Source organism: Drosophila elegans, unplaced genomic scaffold, assembly GCF_018152505.1.
Source record: "Drosophila elegans isolate 14027-0461.03 unplaced genomic scaffold, ASM1815250v1 contig_208, whole genome shotgun sequence".
Taxonomy (NCBI): domain Eukaryota; kingdom Metazoa; phylum Arthropoda; class Insecta; order Diptera; family Drosophilidae; genus Drosophila; species Drosophila elegans.
This window is the reverse complement of record NW_024545578.1, coordinates 1,185,764-1,202,517: the sequence shown is the minus strand read 5'-3', so window position 1 is coordinate 1,202,517 and position 16,754 is coordinate 1,185,764. Positions and strand designations below refer to the sequence as shown.

Here is a 16,754-nt window from a genome sequence, read left to right as displayed (position 1 = left end):
TTAGTAATAAAACATTTATTGAGCGTTGGTGTACCGTTATTTATTATGTCACATCTCGTTTTTCTCGCAATCGCATTTATAAATTATGAAATCATTAATACCTAAACCAAATATCTACCACTTTAAGTTCTCATACAGATAATGTCTTAGTTTTTGTGTGTTTCGTGTTATCCAGTATCTATATATATAGAAGATAATATTAAGTATTTAGTCTGACCGTAACATAAACAGTAATCATGTATATAAGTAGTATAATGTTGGGTAGGTATAGGTATAGTACTGCATATAGTTAAGCACATTTAGAGGTCATAAAAAACTACTTGAATTGAAGTACATTTATCGGGTATATTCAATATTTTGGGTTAAAGTTTAGTTTGATTAGGTTTTCGATTTTTGACTCGGTTTAAATTAGCTTTGCCTTTGCAGTTCTGTTGTAAATACCATACAAAAAATGTGGTTTCCTTGTTTGCTTTCCTTGTTTTTTACCCATTTTGCTATTTGTACCTTCGACCTGGTTTTATGTTTATTTACCCAACTTTATCCATAAAGTGTTTAAATATAAATATATTTTTAATTCTCGTTTCACTGATTTTCAAAAGAGCACTTTTGTTTTATTTATTTTTTGTTTAAATTTAATTTTCTGTTTTCTTTTTAACACCTTTAAATTTGTATCAAAAAAGGGCATAGAAATTAATAACGAAACTATTTTTTTGAAACCGCAATGCCTTAAATCGATGAGTTTTACTTGTTATACAAAATAATTTGTTGTTTCTTGATGAATTATCTATGGGACGGCAATATGCAATGAATTTCTAAAAACAAATTTTTAAACCAACAAAAATAAATTAATAAATTTTAAACTTGCTAGATATTTAAGTATACTAAGAACTCTGAAATGTTCCATTCGTGATGTTGGTTATTGTTAGTTAACGTTGTTATTAACATTAAATATAATTTTTACTGTTCGCCTTATCTGATTTTTATGCCTTAAAAAGAGAGCTAACAAAATCATTAAGAGTATAGATTATATCCGATCAAATAAAAAGCATAATATTTTCTTTAGCTCTGTTTTTTAAGTATACAAAATATGGGTAATTTGATAGTGGGCTTTAAAGTTTTATAAATGACGCCACCGATGTTTTGACAGCTACACAAGACAATTTCCCAACTGAAATTAAATCTTTTGTTTTCTTATATAAATTGTTAACATTTATTTCCTTATTCTAACAAATTTGAAACAATTTTTGCTTGTTTTGGGGTATTTGAAACACGCATACATTGAAAGCAGCATAACTACAATAAAATACAAATATATGAATCCACTTGCTGACTTCCTCCGAATTAAGATATATTTTTATTGTAATTATTTTTTGTAGTTTTTCATTTGCTTGCTCTTTGTTTTTGCAGCACCCTAAACACAATATCACTCACGCGCTCAGACTTATCCGAATATGCTTTTTATATGTTGTATGCTTATGTTGTGTGTGTCTCTGTGTGATTTAAATAATTTTCAACGCAAATCGTCTACCATAATTAGTTTAAACTCTTCCATTTAGACTTTTCAAATGCTTTTTCTCATAATTCGTATAGAAAATGAAACAGTAATTCACTTTTTACAATCGACCAAACTTTGAAACTAATTTACATATGAATATGTTTGTGTGTGTGTGTGGGGGTGGGTGTTGAATGAAACGAAAACTTTATGAATGTGTCTGTGTGGCCTGCCTTGCATTTTTGTCAAACCCTTGTATAAATAAGTTTTATATTTTGTATAAAATTTCAAACAATTGTGTTCTGCACATTTTGTTGCATTATTATTTTCTGCCTGTCTGAGTATATTCTTAATAGCTTAACAATTATGCTGAAGGGGTAACTCGGGGTGCATTCCACTCGAAATCTTCCGCGGTTACAGTTGACCATGCCTCCATGTCGGGCGTAAAACTGCTTAGAGCAAAAGTCTCGTGAATTCTGAAAATAAAATGTGAAAAGAGTCCATTAAATGTAATTGTTGACACAGGAAACATTTATAACACAAGACTTTTAAATAATAGAATCAACAATGGTTGTTTTACGCGAAATTATTTACCTAAACGCAGTTTATGTTTTTAAATGTGGGTTTTAGTGTGGCTTTCATTAGAATATTAAATTTAAATGCCCATTCAGGAATTCCACAAGTTTCATAAAACAAGAATTTAAATGCCCACAATTCAGGAATTCTACAGTTTCTATAAAATTTAAATAAGTATGTTAATTTCATTGGTTTTTAAATGCTGTAGATCCTTCACCAATAAACCTCAAAACACCTACCAGTTAAGTGATCAAATTAAAGGAAATAATCCAGATTTTCAGAAGGACGACCACTGCCCTTAACAGTTTTGTCCACCGAGGCAAAAACGTTTCACAGATGAGATGGCCAACTATATAAGCTGTCGCCTTTGGGTAATCACGGCCCGAAAGAACGAACTACTATTTTTTCATGGGCGTGGTTGGCGTACGTGTTGCTCCGGCCAATCGACCTGTTCCTCCGGCCAAACAACACTGCAGTGTCAGCAAAAATGGAACGGACAACGTTGCGTATACCGAACAAACGTATAAAGTATACGCATTGTTGGCCGTTGTCGATGCCGGTGTGCAAAGTAAATAGCGTGAAGGCAAAGACAGCAGCAAAATGAGTAAATAAATTGCAGATGCCAGCAAACAAATGCGGGTTGCGGGTTGGGCCTTTCGGCTTGTTGGGTGGTTGGGTGTTCTGCGCTGACATGCCAATGCGTTACAAGGTCAAAGTATCAACTAGCGAGGCGATGGCATATGAACCTAATGATACAAGGGATGCCAAGCCGGGCAAACAGCAAAAAAGCGAGAAAAAAAAACCAAGTACAAAGAGGACACTTGAGTCGAGCATGTCCCCGTATTAGTTTAAGATTATTAAACAAATTTAATGCCAGTCAAGGGAATTCTGTGTTGTCCTTTTTTCCCATTAGTGCAGAATGATACGTGGGTGTGGACTCTACGGCGAGGTGCTTCCACTTCATTCTGGGTCAACTGCATTATGGACTTTTTCTTTCTTTTGTAGCTATTTTCTTTATCAAAAACTTTTTATGTCTGCGACTTAAGTTTAGCCCCAGACGTCAGTTCAGTGTTGGAATTCATCACAATGTACGACTAGAAGATACCTTTCAGGCAGAATATATTTAAGAACGATGCCCGAAGTAAAAGAAAATCTTTGAAGAGTACATTTAAATCTGTTAAAAAGTCTTAAGCTTTGTTGTTCAAAGATTCATTGAATATCATGAAATGAAAGCCTTAACAAGGCTGTAACTCCAATCCTGGATCAAACAAGAAACCATTTTCAATAAAACTTAATTTTTCATTACTTCTTTATATTTAAAAAGTGAATTTTCGAAATTAAATGGTTTTTATGCTCAATATTACAGCTACTAGTTTAAGTAAATGAATCATAAAATACTACTTCTAGTTCTAGAGACTCAGTCTATGAAAACTTAATAAGCCCAGCAAGGTTGCGAGTAGCGGGTATAAAAAACTTTACGAGTAAACAAACAAATAAACCTTCGGCCGCATTAGGTGAACTCCTGTTGCTATTACTTGAGGTTAATAAACTTTGTTGTCGCCTTATTTGTCTAGCTGATTTATGGGCGTACGGTTTTCGGTGGCTAGGACAAATATTGACATCAGTTTGCCAGTTTGCCATAGCAGAACCCATAGGATCACAGCCTTTGGAGGCTTTTTTCAATTATACAGAAGAAACAGCATTTAAGTCCAATATAGTTTCAATAAAATACTATATATGAACATAATTTTGTTTCAAGACGACAGTAATGCAACAGTTAAAATTTAATTATTCCAACAAAAATCTCAAAATTACTTTGTTTCTCTAAGGATATTTAAGCTAAAAAGTATGCAAAAAAAATATTTGACTGATTTTATAAAGGAACTGTCTACAACAGGAGGTTCGTTCCGAGGGCATATTCTGAAATTTGTCGTTTTTTTCCAAACTTACAATTCCAAATCTCGATTTATAAAATTTGGCTAATTTTGTAACCCAATTTGACAACCAGTTTCCAGTTTGGAATTATAAATTTCTGCATTTGCGACACATTTTGATGGCTACTTTTGCCGTGCACACATGTCCTTCCGTGCGAACGCCTGCGTCAGCAGTGTCCTTTGTGCCTCGTGTGTCGGCGGCTGCACTCACCCTCGTAATTGATGCGGCCATCCTGATCCAAGTCGGCGATGACCAGCAGCTGCTCCAGCTGCTGCTCGTTCAAGGGCTCCCCAATCATCTCCATGGCGGTCTGCAGCTCGTCGCGCGTTATAAACCCATTACCATCCCGATCGAATACTCTGCAGGAAATATTATATTATATTGGCGGTTAGTGCTATGTCTTCTAAGTTTGCAAGTACAAATGCTAAGCATACCTAAATGCGGCTATCAAGTCCTCGGTGACATCATCGGCCTCGTCCACCGGCTTGTTGTCCTTGCTGTCCTCATGTGACTGCTGGTCGTCTCGCAACGCCTGGATCCTGCCCACCCATTGCAGGAACTCGGCCTCGTTGATTAAGCCATTGCCTGCGAAATAGGGAAACAGAGAAATCGAGTCAGAGGAAAATTCTGGCAAAATCTAGACGGTAAGCAAGGGCAACAGCAGGGTTTTCCGTCCAGAGAGATCACATTTTTTGGTTGCAATAATTGAATGCACACGGAAAAATGGTGGGAAATGGGTTCTGGTTTAAATTGGATTTGGTCTATTCTGCCCCAAATGTGACTCAATATTGCAAGAGGGGTTCGGCAAAAGTAGACAGTAATCAAGAAAAAACGTAGGGTTTTCTGGGAGGACAGAGATTTTCATGGTGCAATACTTGAAAGCACATAGAGAAAAAAGTCAGTGCAATCTTTTATTTATTTATGAAAACTATTAAACAAAATTAATTTATAAAGTAGAACTTATTTTTGCTAATTAACATGTGTCACGTTTTGGGGTGAGTTCAATAAAACCATTCATCGCCCATAAGTAAAACATCAAATACCTCGTTTAACTTTAATGAGGAAACCCCTTACGAAGAGGATTTTTAAGGTTGCTCTTAAACGTTCTTTAGATCCTTATTTGGTCAAGTTAAAACATTTAATGGCATTCTGATTCAGCTGAAACGTAAACTTATACAAGGACTATTACAAATAAAGCTTTTCTGAACCGAGTTAGCTATAATTGTAGTTCCTCCAATTCCTCAAACATATATATTTTCCGTGTAAGTGCTGCTGGAAACATTTTCCACGAACACTTCTTTGAGCACAAAAAAATGCATTTTCATTGTTGGGAAATGTTTACACGCCTCAATCCTTAGCAACGAGGACATCCTTTGTTGGCAGGATGTGCTCGGAGGGATTCCTCCTGCGCCAATCCTAATGCCGTCCAGGTGGTGGCATTGTCAGAGGCATTTCCGGCTGAGATCTCGGGGACCATTAACATTCCAAAATAAAAAGAATGGGAAAACGAAAGCGAAAAATCAAAACCAAAACCAAAAACCAAAGCCAAAGCTGAGTGAAAATCCCAAGCCAAAAGCTGCAAGTGAATGTTCTCAGTGAGAATAGCTCAACTTTTCTCTGCCGCTGAAACTTTTATAATTAAACGCAGAAGATACGGCGTCCGAAAAACCTTTCCACTCTGCTCTTCGGCCTTGACCCTCACCATAATCATGACAAAATATTATATAGTAGAAAAAAATATAGATAAAAAACCTAAAAAGAAAAACAAGCGAAAAGGATCTTTCTCACTGTGTGTATGGCAACGAAAATGAAGTCAAAATCTGTGATAATCTCCGCTCGCATAAATTTTCTGGCAAATGCCAAGGGAAATAAAAAAAGTAAAAGTGGGTTCTATATCATTCACATTTTCATCTCTAATTGCAATTTGTTTGACCAAACCGCAGCCTTAATTAGAATTGCTAATTTATTTGTTAGTTGAAAGCAAAGAAGTAGACTTGGGAGGTATAAATAATTTACGTCCTTATGATTGTGGGACTGATTTCCTAATTTCAATTAAAATGCCAACTTCTTAAGAGCCAGGAAAAAAACACATTCTTGAGAAAACTTTTTTTGTATTAACAAAAACTTTGTTACGTCAAAAAACAAAGCGCAGAAATAAATATATACAATTTAATTAACTTCAAAAGGCAGTAAAAAATACTAAAAGGAAGTAACAATTTTTTTTAAACTCTCAGGAAGAACAAAAAATCAAGACATTTATACTCCAGAGCTTCATTTTTGTTACGTTCGTTCTGAATAAAAATACCTAAGTCGTGGCCAAGACAACGAAAGACGTTTTGCTAGGTAAAATATACATTTTCGGTTTAAATTGGCAGGAAAATAATTGCTGGTAATTAACAACCAAGCTCCTTTCACTTTGCCCTTGAGTAACAATTTGAATGTTGGTCTTTTGCTGGCATCAAAAATGCATTAAGGGTCAAACAACCGAATCCGCACCCATTAGACAGTGCAACCCAATGAGTTCCTTGGCCCGAGGCCAGCTAACAAAACAGAGTTCCAAACACTCAACTCTCGATGAATACAAATATTGCTCCCTCGTCAACATATCAACATATCACGATGATTGCTTTGGGTATTTGCTCAAATGTTGCCACCCAACGTGGTCATACATGGCCCATTATTGTCATCCCCCTTCGGCCCGAACCATCTTCCTTTATTTGCCATTTTCCTGCCGCAGTTTTTCCTGCTTTTCTTGTCGCTCTGACATCTGTGTGACATTTGTGTGTCAGCGCTGCTTGGAAAATATTTTCATTTGCGCTTAGCGGCTTTCATTCCACTAGGAGTTCCCATTACTCTAAAATAGGACTTAACATCGGCCAGGATACAGACTATGCCTCATGCTAAGAAAATAATAAATAATAATAAAAAAAAAATCGTGAGTTTTTAGGCTAATCGGAAAACGACAATTTCAATTTTTAAGTATTAAGTATTTCTTCAAGCCCAAATTGTAAAACGAAACAGTTTTATAGTTTAGAAACTGTGTGCATTAAGAGTTGCAATATCAAATTATTTAGAATTTATTTTTATTTATTAATTACACGAATTTTGAATGTCTTATTATAATTTAAATATTGGGTGCATTCATAACCTATAACCGGAACAATTCGAAATTTTAGGAAACAAAATATGGAAAGCATGGAAATAATATGAATTTGTTTTTCACTTTAATTAAATAAATGGAATAAGAAAATCAGTATAATTTTGAATGTATTGTTATCCAAAAAACAGAGTATCCCGGATGAAGTCTACAGGACTAAAGGACTACAAATTCTTTAAGTTTCCTTTCACATCTTTAGTATCAAGCCCCCAAATTCTTGAGAGGCCTTCCTTTTAGCTTATTCCTGCTTGTCCTATTTTTTTTTAATGCGAAAACCAAATGCACATTATCTCTATCTGTGCCTCTATCTGCGCCAATGTCTGTGTCAGCCTGCGAAAAGGACAAGTCCAAGGATAATGAAAATGGCTTGGTTATATATATGTTGATGTTGACGTTGCCGCCATTGTCATCGTTTGTCGTCCTTATTTTTTCTTTTTTTTTTTTGAGCCATATGGACGAAGGCGAGGGCGTTTCTGGCTGCGACTGTTTGTCGCACATTTCGGTAATGTCCTGCATTCAACGTGTCCTGTGGAAGAGCTCCTGCCACATACACATGCCCGTTCTGTTCTGAATTGGCTCGTTAAGCAGAGCAACGAATTTTCAAACTTGACCTGCAGTTGCAGGAATTTCTTGACATTGATCGATGGCTGGGAGAAAGGAGAATGTGCTTCCCAGTTTAGTTTATAGATTTATATTCCAAGTTATAACACTTAAAGGTTTTCGATCAATTAGCTAAATCAATCATGGATTTGAAAATAGTTAAGTCATGATTTCTACGATTTAAAAATTACAAAAATAGTACTTCTACTCAGGTCTATTCAGGGATCTTAAAAATCAACAACATATAAACACATTTAGTTACCAAAAAGAGGAAAAATTCTTTTGAATATGCTCGAAAAATCGTATCTTAAAGTTTGGCTTAGTTTAGTTCAATAAATTTAAATTCAAGCCAGTCAAAAGCAATCTTAAGTATCAATCGGGAGTTGTCAGGCTCAATCATTTAAGCAAATATTAAATACTCAATAAAAAACAAGATATTTTTTCTTTTACTGTAGCTTGACACCTTTTTTGGACGGCTCTATTTCAATCACAGCTCCCTTGGGCCTTAAAGTCTGCCCTCGATGAGAGACGTCCAATGACAACCGGCATAACAAATGGCCACTGCGGTTGCCAGTGCATTTGGCTTCAGGACTTCAAGGGAAGGGTGGTGTCTCGAGCAGGGAATTGCTGAGGTGTGTGGCAACAACTTCATGCCAAAGTGTAATCAATTATTGGCAAATGTAGCTGCTGGTAGAAGATTGTTGGTTGTAATTTGTAGGTGACCTCATGCCACTGCAAACGGAAGCGGAAGTTCACCCGGTGGTTCTTTGTATTTGTGAGGGAGGCACTACTTTTCTGTTCGATTGTTGCTCTGCAGTGAGGCGACATTTTGGCCACTCTTTTTGGGCTTGTAAAACGGGCATTAAGTGCTGACTAATACACAGGTAGTAACTGCCTTTGATGGCCAATAAATTACCTTGATTAAATTCCGTCCAAAAGGCAACGCTACGTATGTGCAATGTCTGCTGGTAATGGGAAATTCCCAACATTTTTGGGCCAAGAAAAGCAGTTCAAGGCAGCGATTTCAGGGTTTCAACTGAACTTTGAACTTAGCTTGCTTTTTATTCCACTTGGTCTGCAATTTTCAAGGAATTTGAGCTGTATTTAATTTGGCTCCCGACTTCTTTCAGCCATTTTCGGTTATGCAAATTTCGGCCAGAGAGGTCTTCGTTGAAATTCGATTAGAGGGTCAAATGCACCAATGCCATTTCGGTGGGTGGTCCTGTTGGCTTTCTGCTGACTTTTGGGTGGTTGTGCAATCGCCGCCCCAACAGTTGTTGCTAATGTGAAGCCCAGCGGTTGTGGCAAACTAATTTAACATGGCATAGACACACACACACATAAAACACACACACATCCCCCAGGGGCATGGCTTTGATGTTTAACAACTTGGCTAATAGCAAATTTAATGGCTCACAGTTGGCGTTTATGTGGATTTTGCGCCTAAAAGCAGGTAGCCTACCAACCTGCTCCCAAATATCAATTAATTGCGTGGCCTACAAGCGTGTGACAATTATTTTTAAATAGCGCTCAACGCTCCTGGAGTAGTAAATTCTTAAATGTTGTCCAACATAAATTGTCAATTTTCTACTTAAGCGGCAATTGACCCCCGAAAATAAGTGGAAAAATGTGGAAAAAAGCTGGAAAAAAAAGCAATAAGAAAAACTGTTGCTTGCGTGCTCCTTTTAACGGCATAAATAAGGCCAAGAAAAAGCTCGGCCAGGTGGTCACTTAGCCATTTCAGAATGGCTAAATCAGCGTCTTTCTCCCCACTTTTCCCCACACTTTTCCAGGCCTCCATTTTCTTTTCGTACAGAGGGTGTCATTGAAACCCCTGGAATGTTAATGAAGCCATAAAGTGCACGCTTTAAGCCACATCAACAAATTGACCGGGCCTTAATCGAAATGCTGCAAGAACAAAAAACAGAGCCAAGTGTGTCATTGTCTTTGGGTCTTTTGTGGCCATTTCTGGGCAAAGTTGTTGCCCTTTTATGTTAATTTAGTTGCCTTTTAATGGGGTTGAGGATCTGATTTGGCAAGCGGATGTTGCACATTATTTAGAGCTCAAATTTAAAACTATAAAAATTTAAAACTCGAGATATTTCTTTTAAGCTTTAAAGTAAAAATGTCATTATTTTCTACGTTTTTACCAAATAATTAATGGAAAAGCTAATTAAATCTATAACATCAATGCTTTATAGATTATTTTTGAGGGCAGCCACATTATTGTTTTTATTATTATGTTAATAATGATTTTGATTCAGCTTACTTATATTCTAAGAAACTAGTTCAAAAAGATTTGTAAGGCCCTTTGGAATTTATCTTAAAAGCCCAACGGCATTTGAATATTTAATTTGTTTACATAGATATTTTGTTTCACTCAATTACAAAATATGTAAACTTGTGTTGGGTGACCTATGTTTTAGGAATCTAGTCTAAAAACAACTGAAAAAATCGTGTGGAATTGTTTCCAAAAACGCAAAATTTATGATCGGATTTAGTTGTTATACCCATTGCATTTTTCAGCCTTTTATTTTGTCTGTCTGGCACATGTCGCTGCTTGGTGTTCCGAGAATTGTTTGCTGTCAACTTACAGGTCTCCCAGAGGCCAATCCGCAATCCACATGTGGCCAGAAGGGGTGTGCCTGTGTGTGCAACACTCGCCTGCTGGTGGCACCCATCAAAACATGTCCCTGGTGCCCCAGGACCCCCTCCCCTCTATTTCTGTCCTGTCTGGAGCTGGCTGTCAGCAACAGTTGCCTGCTTTTATATGATAAATGTCAGTTGCCCGCAAACCTGCCATCCGCCCATCCTTTTCGTCCTGAACGTGACCGAGTTTAAATTTACAGCATAACCAGTGCAAACTGCAAACTGCAGACCATCGATAAGAGCCCATAATGCAATGGACAAATATTTAAATTACCTGTGAAGCGATTAACCGATACTCAATTGACATTGTCAAACAAACAGAAACAAAAACAAGTAGGCTTTGGCAACACGCACTATCTTTTATTTACGCAAACAAAACTGTAAGCTGGTGATTAAAATTAAGCCGTTCAACGGGCTATTTTGTTTTATTTATTATGCAACAAATACACTTCTCACAAGTGAATCATGTTCCTTACAACTTTGTTCAGTGTACCATAAATGATTAATAATTATAATAATGTCTATTTAAGGACAAGTCCATTATTGACGTGAACACGTAGTGGGCACGACAACAATGGCATTTTAATAGAAAACGGAATTCAATTATGTGCCAGGTTGCCCTAATTTAATTTTAATATGCGCAACTGTGCGAAATTGATGAATGAAATACTGTATAAATAACATAAATATTCTGCACCCCGTGAATGCAACAGCCGCAGTCTATTTTCAATCAGGCCAACAAAGTCCTTTTACGGATATCCTGCTTCCCTAAGGAGTTTCTATAATAAAAATTGCATTTCCTAACGAGTAAATTAAATGAGAAAAACTTCAGCCGTCGGGAAACAGGAGAAAAGTGGAAAAGTGGAAAAGTGGCTTAAAGCGGATATCTGATTTCCTACTTGTCTTATTTGTTTGTGTAAGAATCGGGATTTTTCTTAGTAAAAGAACGAATACATACATAAATTTATAAACAATCTTTTCTGTTATTAATGCGTAACTCAAAATATATTAAATTTAAAAAAGTACCTTTCATTTAAAAAATTCAATCTATAATATCGAGATTTTTGTCTAGTTCAAGTGCATAGCATACTTATTTGAGCTAACTTATTTTCCTTAAACTTTAATTTATTTTAATAACTTGAATGCAAACATAAAAAAGGAATATTTCCAACTTTTGTTTCACCTGTGGGAAATTAGAAACAAAAACCCTCTTGTTCAACCCTTTTATTTATGGCTGTCCAGTTCTAAACTTGATTAAATGTTAGACCGCTAGAACCAATCGACATGCCTCGGTGGGTTTAATTAACGTTTCCCGACGGCCTTTCAAGTGCCACCTGGCATTGTGAATTATTAAAGGGCAGACAAAGAAACACTTTCACGGCGACAAACTGTTGCACTCTGTGTGTTGTGTGTCCACAGGTTGTTGGCCAGGTTGGCCAGGTTGGCCGAGTGGAAAAGGGCCACATTAAGTGGGTTTCAAAGGTACTAGGTACTAGGCACTAGGCACTAGGCACTAGAGTGGCACTTACCCGAGTGGCTCGCCTCACGTATGAGATCGTGGATGAGTTCGTCACTCACGTTTATGCCCAAATTCTTCAGCATAAACTGCAGCTCGTTGGCGGTGACGCGTCCGTCGCGATTTCTGTCTAGTAGATCGAATGCTGTGCGTAGATCTGAAATAATGTTCAAAGAATAATAATAATAAGTCAGGGATATGAATGAAATATAAGAGCAGAGTCAATATCACTCGATTTTTATTTATCTAACACCTATTTAATATCTTTGTTAAGACAAAAGAAAGTGTTCTTCATTGGTCTTCATATTAAAATATTAATTTAAATGACCTAACAATATTTATTTAATGAATAATACAAGAACTATACTCCATTATCCGTAAATTATAAAACAAATAAAAAACTTCTAAAACTTAAATGTTTATATATTTCCTTCTAATTTAGTTATCTTACTTATGATAACTTTACAGACTTTCTTAAAATTATAAGGCATGTCCCTAAACACCTTGTAGTCTAAAGTAAATTATTAAACCAATATATTTGAACATTTATAAAAGAGTTTTAATACGTATTGTATCATTAAATTTATTTCAATGTCTAAATTTAGAAGTTCTTAGCTTCTTGTAACCAAGTATTTATTAACATGCAAATGAAACGAGTAATATATTAATATAAATTTCAAGTTTGTCGAGTTTCATCAGAAAAACCGCTTATTCAATTTCTCATTTATGGTTTTCCCCAATCCAAACCTCAATCGTTTGAGACATTATTACGTATGCGTCGTGTTAGCCACAACAACCTAAACAGGCGACATAAGTATTTACATATCAGTTGAAATGAAATGAAATGAAATGGCGTCTTAAGTTCTTACAATCCCAAAACGCAAATTTGCCAAAAATATTTGCGGGGGTGATAAAGTAGGGCAAAGGAGTCGTAAAAATGAAAGACCATTTCTATGGAACTGCGTGATTTGTTTTTTGGGGGGAAAACTCGCGTGCCTGTTTTTGTTTGTTACTGCATTTGTACAAATTATGGAACGCGCGCGAAAAACAAAAACCATTGAAAAATGTTTATCGCCGCGGGGACTTTTCTTGCTTTTCCCTTTTCCCACTGAGAAAACAAAAAATAATCGTTGCCTGCTTCCACAGGCTAAGACGGAAATTACTCTGGTTTAAAGGCTTATTCGGGATTTCAGGCGGCTTCTATTGAAGTTTGGGGTTGCTTTTCAGCGGGGTCCTTGCACAATAATTAAGGCCTTGCGATGGCCTTCTCTGCGGCACGCCAAGAACGGAAAACGGAAAACAGAAAACAGAAAACGGGGAACCAAGTCCTCAGTCAATGCCTTGTGGCCATAAAATCAGAGATCTGGGCGCCCCAATGCCAAATCGATCAAACTTGCAGCCTGCCAGAAAGAGGCCATAATATTGCCGTTTAGCCAAAACTTATAATTTTCCCAATCGCGCATAACTTTGCGTGCAATTTGCTATGCAACTGAGTTAGTAAAATAGGGTAATTGTATCACACCACAGTTAGGAAAAACGTAGATTACATTTTTTTCAAGTTTTTAGTTAGTCTAGCTTAAAAATTAAGACCAAACGCATTTTACCCAAGTTAAATATGGTTTCAATTTAAATTAATTTTGGAAATATTAAAATCAATTTCAAAAGTAGTTAAGAGATAAATTAAAAAAAAATGTTAACAGATTCATACTTAAAATAATTAAAAACCGAAATCTATGAAAATCAAAGCGAAATATACTTAAATTGAGTAAAAACTTTTCGATATACTACTTTTTGTTATTAGTGTATGCTTAAAACCGAGTTCATCCGAGCGATACTATTTAAGATAACATTGTGAATTTTCTCATTCAGTTTGCAGGATTTTAAAATAATTTTTGACTGTGTTTTATCTCAATTAAGGGAGTGCTAGCAAGTACCGATAGCAATTTTGTGGTAGAAAAGCATAGATAAAAGGTATTCCGAAATTTTAAGGTGTATAATTCTTTTTCTTCGAAATATTTTTTGAGCAATCTTTCAATGCTATAATTTTTTTATTGTGTAATAAAATTAGAATGTGAAAGTGCAGAAAAAAAACAATATTATCCTTTAAAGGCCGTGGCCCTTTCTGGATGAACTGCGATGCAAAGGAAAAGAGGGAATAGGGACGTAGATATGCGAAAATTGCATGTAAATTGCTTTGGGCAAAAGCCGCTTATCCACACAGACCACACCCTTCCCGCCAGCCCTTTTTCCATTTTCCCCGTTTTCCGGCGCATGTAGAGCACTTCCGTTGCTGTACCTTTTGTTAATACGACCACACACACTCTTGAGCTGTCGTACTTGTATAGTTTGTAATTGCACACGTGTTTATACTTCAAATATTGACATATTGACACCAATATTTCACAGTGCAGCTCGAACAGAGCGGAGAATGCAGAGTAGAGAATGGAGAATGGAGGGAATGACAGGTGTCTGTCGGGAAGTTGGGACATATTGAGGTTAACCCATGGATCGGCGCATTTGATTGGCATCTAGTTAAGTTGATGTCGTCGCCTCCACGGCAGACACACTCGTTCGTTTGTATATAATATATATTCGACGCTCGAAACGAATTCAAATTGGTCTGTTGCTCATTTCGACTTTTATGGCGTTGGCAGCGGATTGATGGCTGCGGTGGCTTAGATTCAAATTTGGCAAAATTAAATTTGGTAACGTGCACAGTGTCGGAGTAAATACCTAAAGAGTGCAATAAACTTGAATGTTTAAAAAAAAATAAATGATAATGTGGACAGTTTCTAAGAAAATAGATTTTAAAGCTATAGTATTGAAGTTATTTTTTAATATTTTCAAATAATGTATAAAATATTTTTAATAATGTGTTAAAAAAGGTCTACAATTTAAAAAAAAACTTAATAAACTCAGTTTAATCATAAGGTTTAAAGTTTCAAATTTAGTAAAGATTAAATATATATAATAAAACTTAATGCAATTAGCTGATTTTTAAAACTGTTAACCACTTGTAATAAACGAATCATAATACAATACAAAAATTTCTTTTTATAGACACAAAAATTATATTTATTTTTTTAATTGCCTTCCTATCAACTTATTAGCCTGTTGGCTTGTCATTAAATCCCTGTGGGAATTAGAAAAAAACGAAGCACTTTCTCCTTTGACCTTTAAATAAATTGTAAACTAAGCTGGACACAAACAGCGCTCAAGTGTTTGCACTAGCAATTAGCGAAAGTTTTATGATAGCCTTACTTAGTCGGGACAAAGACGAACTTCAGGTTCCATCGGCTTGGCATTTCCATGACAAAGTCAAAAAGCGATGTGGCAGAAAGTTGGCCATCAGTAAGTGTCGCTGCAACTAATTGAGGCGACATCTGGGGGAACCAGTCCCTCGGATTTTACAAATAGTTTTGGGGGTATTCCCTTATCTGCTGCTAAACAACTTTTTTAGACAAGGGGCGATGTGGTAGAAAAACATTTATTGTTTGCCCTTGTCTGTTTTGGCTTGTCGTTTATTCTTTGGCGTTGTCAATGAACTTGATAATTGCATTGCATCGCTCTCGACGGACCCTTTATGCCTTCAGCTTCAGTTTCAGTTTCTCCTCCCCGGGGCCTCGTTTTTGGGGACTGTGTAATTGAGTTGCCAACAAAACTTGCCAACACTTTCGCCATCGCCCAGAGGAACCCCAATAAACTGCACTTGCACACTGTGCTGCCGCCGTCGTAAATAACGCTTAAAAGTGAAAAGTTTTTTAGCTCCGAAACTTTTGCCATCCCACATATATTGGCAGAAGATTTGTCAAGCGAAATAAAACGCTGGGAAGGGAATCGCCCTATGCATAAACCACAGCGACCATGAAATGTGACTTAAAAGAGCAAGAGGGGTTTTACAACAGGATCACGGATTTCTTTGACTATTTTTTTATTCACAATGTATCAAGTTGCGTATAAATTTTATTTTATAAAAACCTAAATTTTATTGATTGTTTTAAATGAGTAATTAAACAATGTTTACAGAGCATCATGTAAATGTGAGCAATGACTTTGAATAAACTTCAAATTTATTTAGATTAGAAAATCCAGATTTGCCCTTTTGTTTTTAGAGTTTCCATGGCTATTAATAGCCTGGCAATAAGCAATCCCCTTTTAATCCCCTTTTATGTTCGCACTGAAATCAAATTATCCACACAAAGGACGCGGCTTGAACATTTTACGCGGGCTTTTTAACACTTCAAACGTGTCAAGTTGAAGTGGGCGTGGGTGTTCGTTCAAGAGCCTCTATTTGTCACATACATATATGGGGCATCGTGTGGGAGTCTCTATAGAGCACATAGTAGAATATAAAGTTGGCCAAAGTCAAGATAAAAACACTAACTATTCAGGGAAAAAACAGCAAGGAGGATAAGTCAAAGTGGGAGTTCTGAAACTGACTTGATTGGTTTACAACACAATTAAACTTGGTGGTTTTGATTTGCTTTGTTGAGATAAGCAAAAGAATATTTAATGAAATGCGCTATTCTTAAGTTTAAGACAAAATAACATTGATTGACAATAATAAGGTAATAAAAATCTGTAAAGCACATTACCATGTGCAGTCAATTATGCTGAAATCATATTGGCCTGTTCACAATGATTTTAAATATTAAGGCAAATTAAAATAAAATTTAAGGCACCCACTAATAATAAAGAATCAACAATAATAATGAGACTGTGAAATAATAATGGACTTTGTTGTCGACTCGCAAAGATAAGATATTTTCATGTCTATGGTAATTCACAGCAAATAAGCAAAGGAAAAATAACAAAACACAACCAAAAGT

At 36.0% G+C, this 16,754-nt stretch overlaps 1 protein-coding gene across 5 annotated transcripts in view; it reads right to left on the bottom strand.

The window, feature by feature from the left end:
• Positions 1 to 18: 18 nt before the first annotated feature.
• The window catches only part of LOC108146153 (calcium-binding protein E63-1), a 30,233-nt gene continuing 13,497 nt past the window's right edge, over positions 19 to 16,754 (bottom strand). For all 5 annotated transcript variants that reach the window (XM_017272017.2, XM_017272016.2, XM_017272020.2 and 2 more), the window contains 4 exons: positions 11,939 to 12,082; positions 4,438 to 4,588; positions 4,214 to 4,362; positions 19 to 1,968 (listed from right to left, as the gene is read on the bottom strand). In XM_017272017.2, coding sequence (XP_017127506.1) covers positions 1,946 to 1,968; positions 4,214 to 4,362; positions 4,438 to 4,588; positions 11,939 to 12,082 — 467 coding nt within the window. In that variant the 3' untranslated portion in view covers positions 19 to 1,945. The remainder of the gene's footprint in view (positions 1,969 to 4,213; positions 4,363 to 4,437; positions 4,589 to 11,938; positions 12,083 to 16,754) is intronic.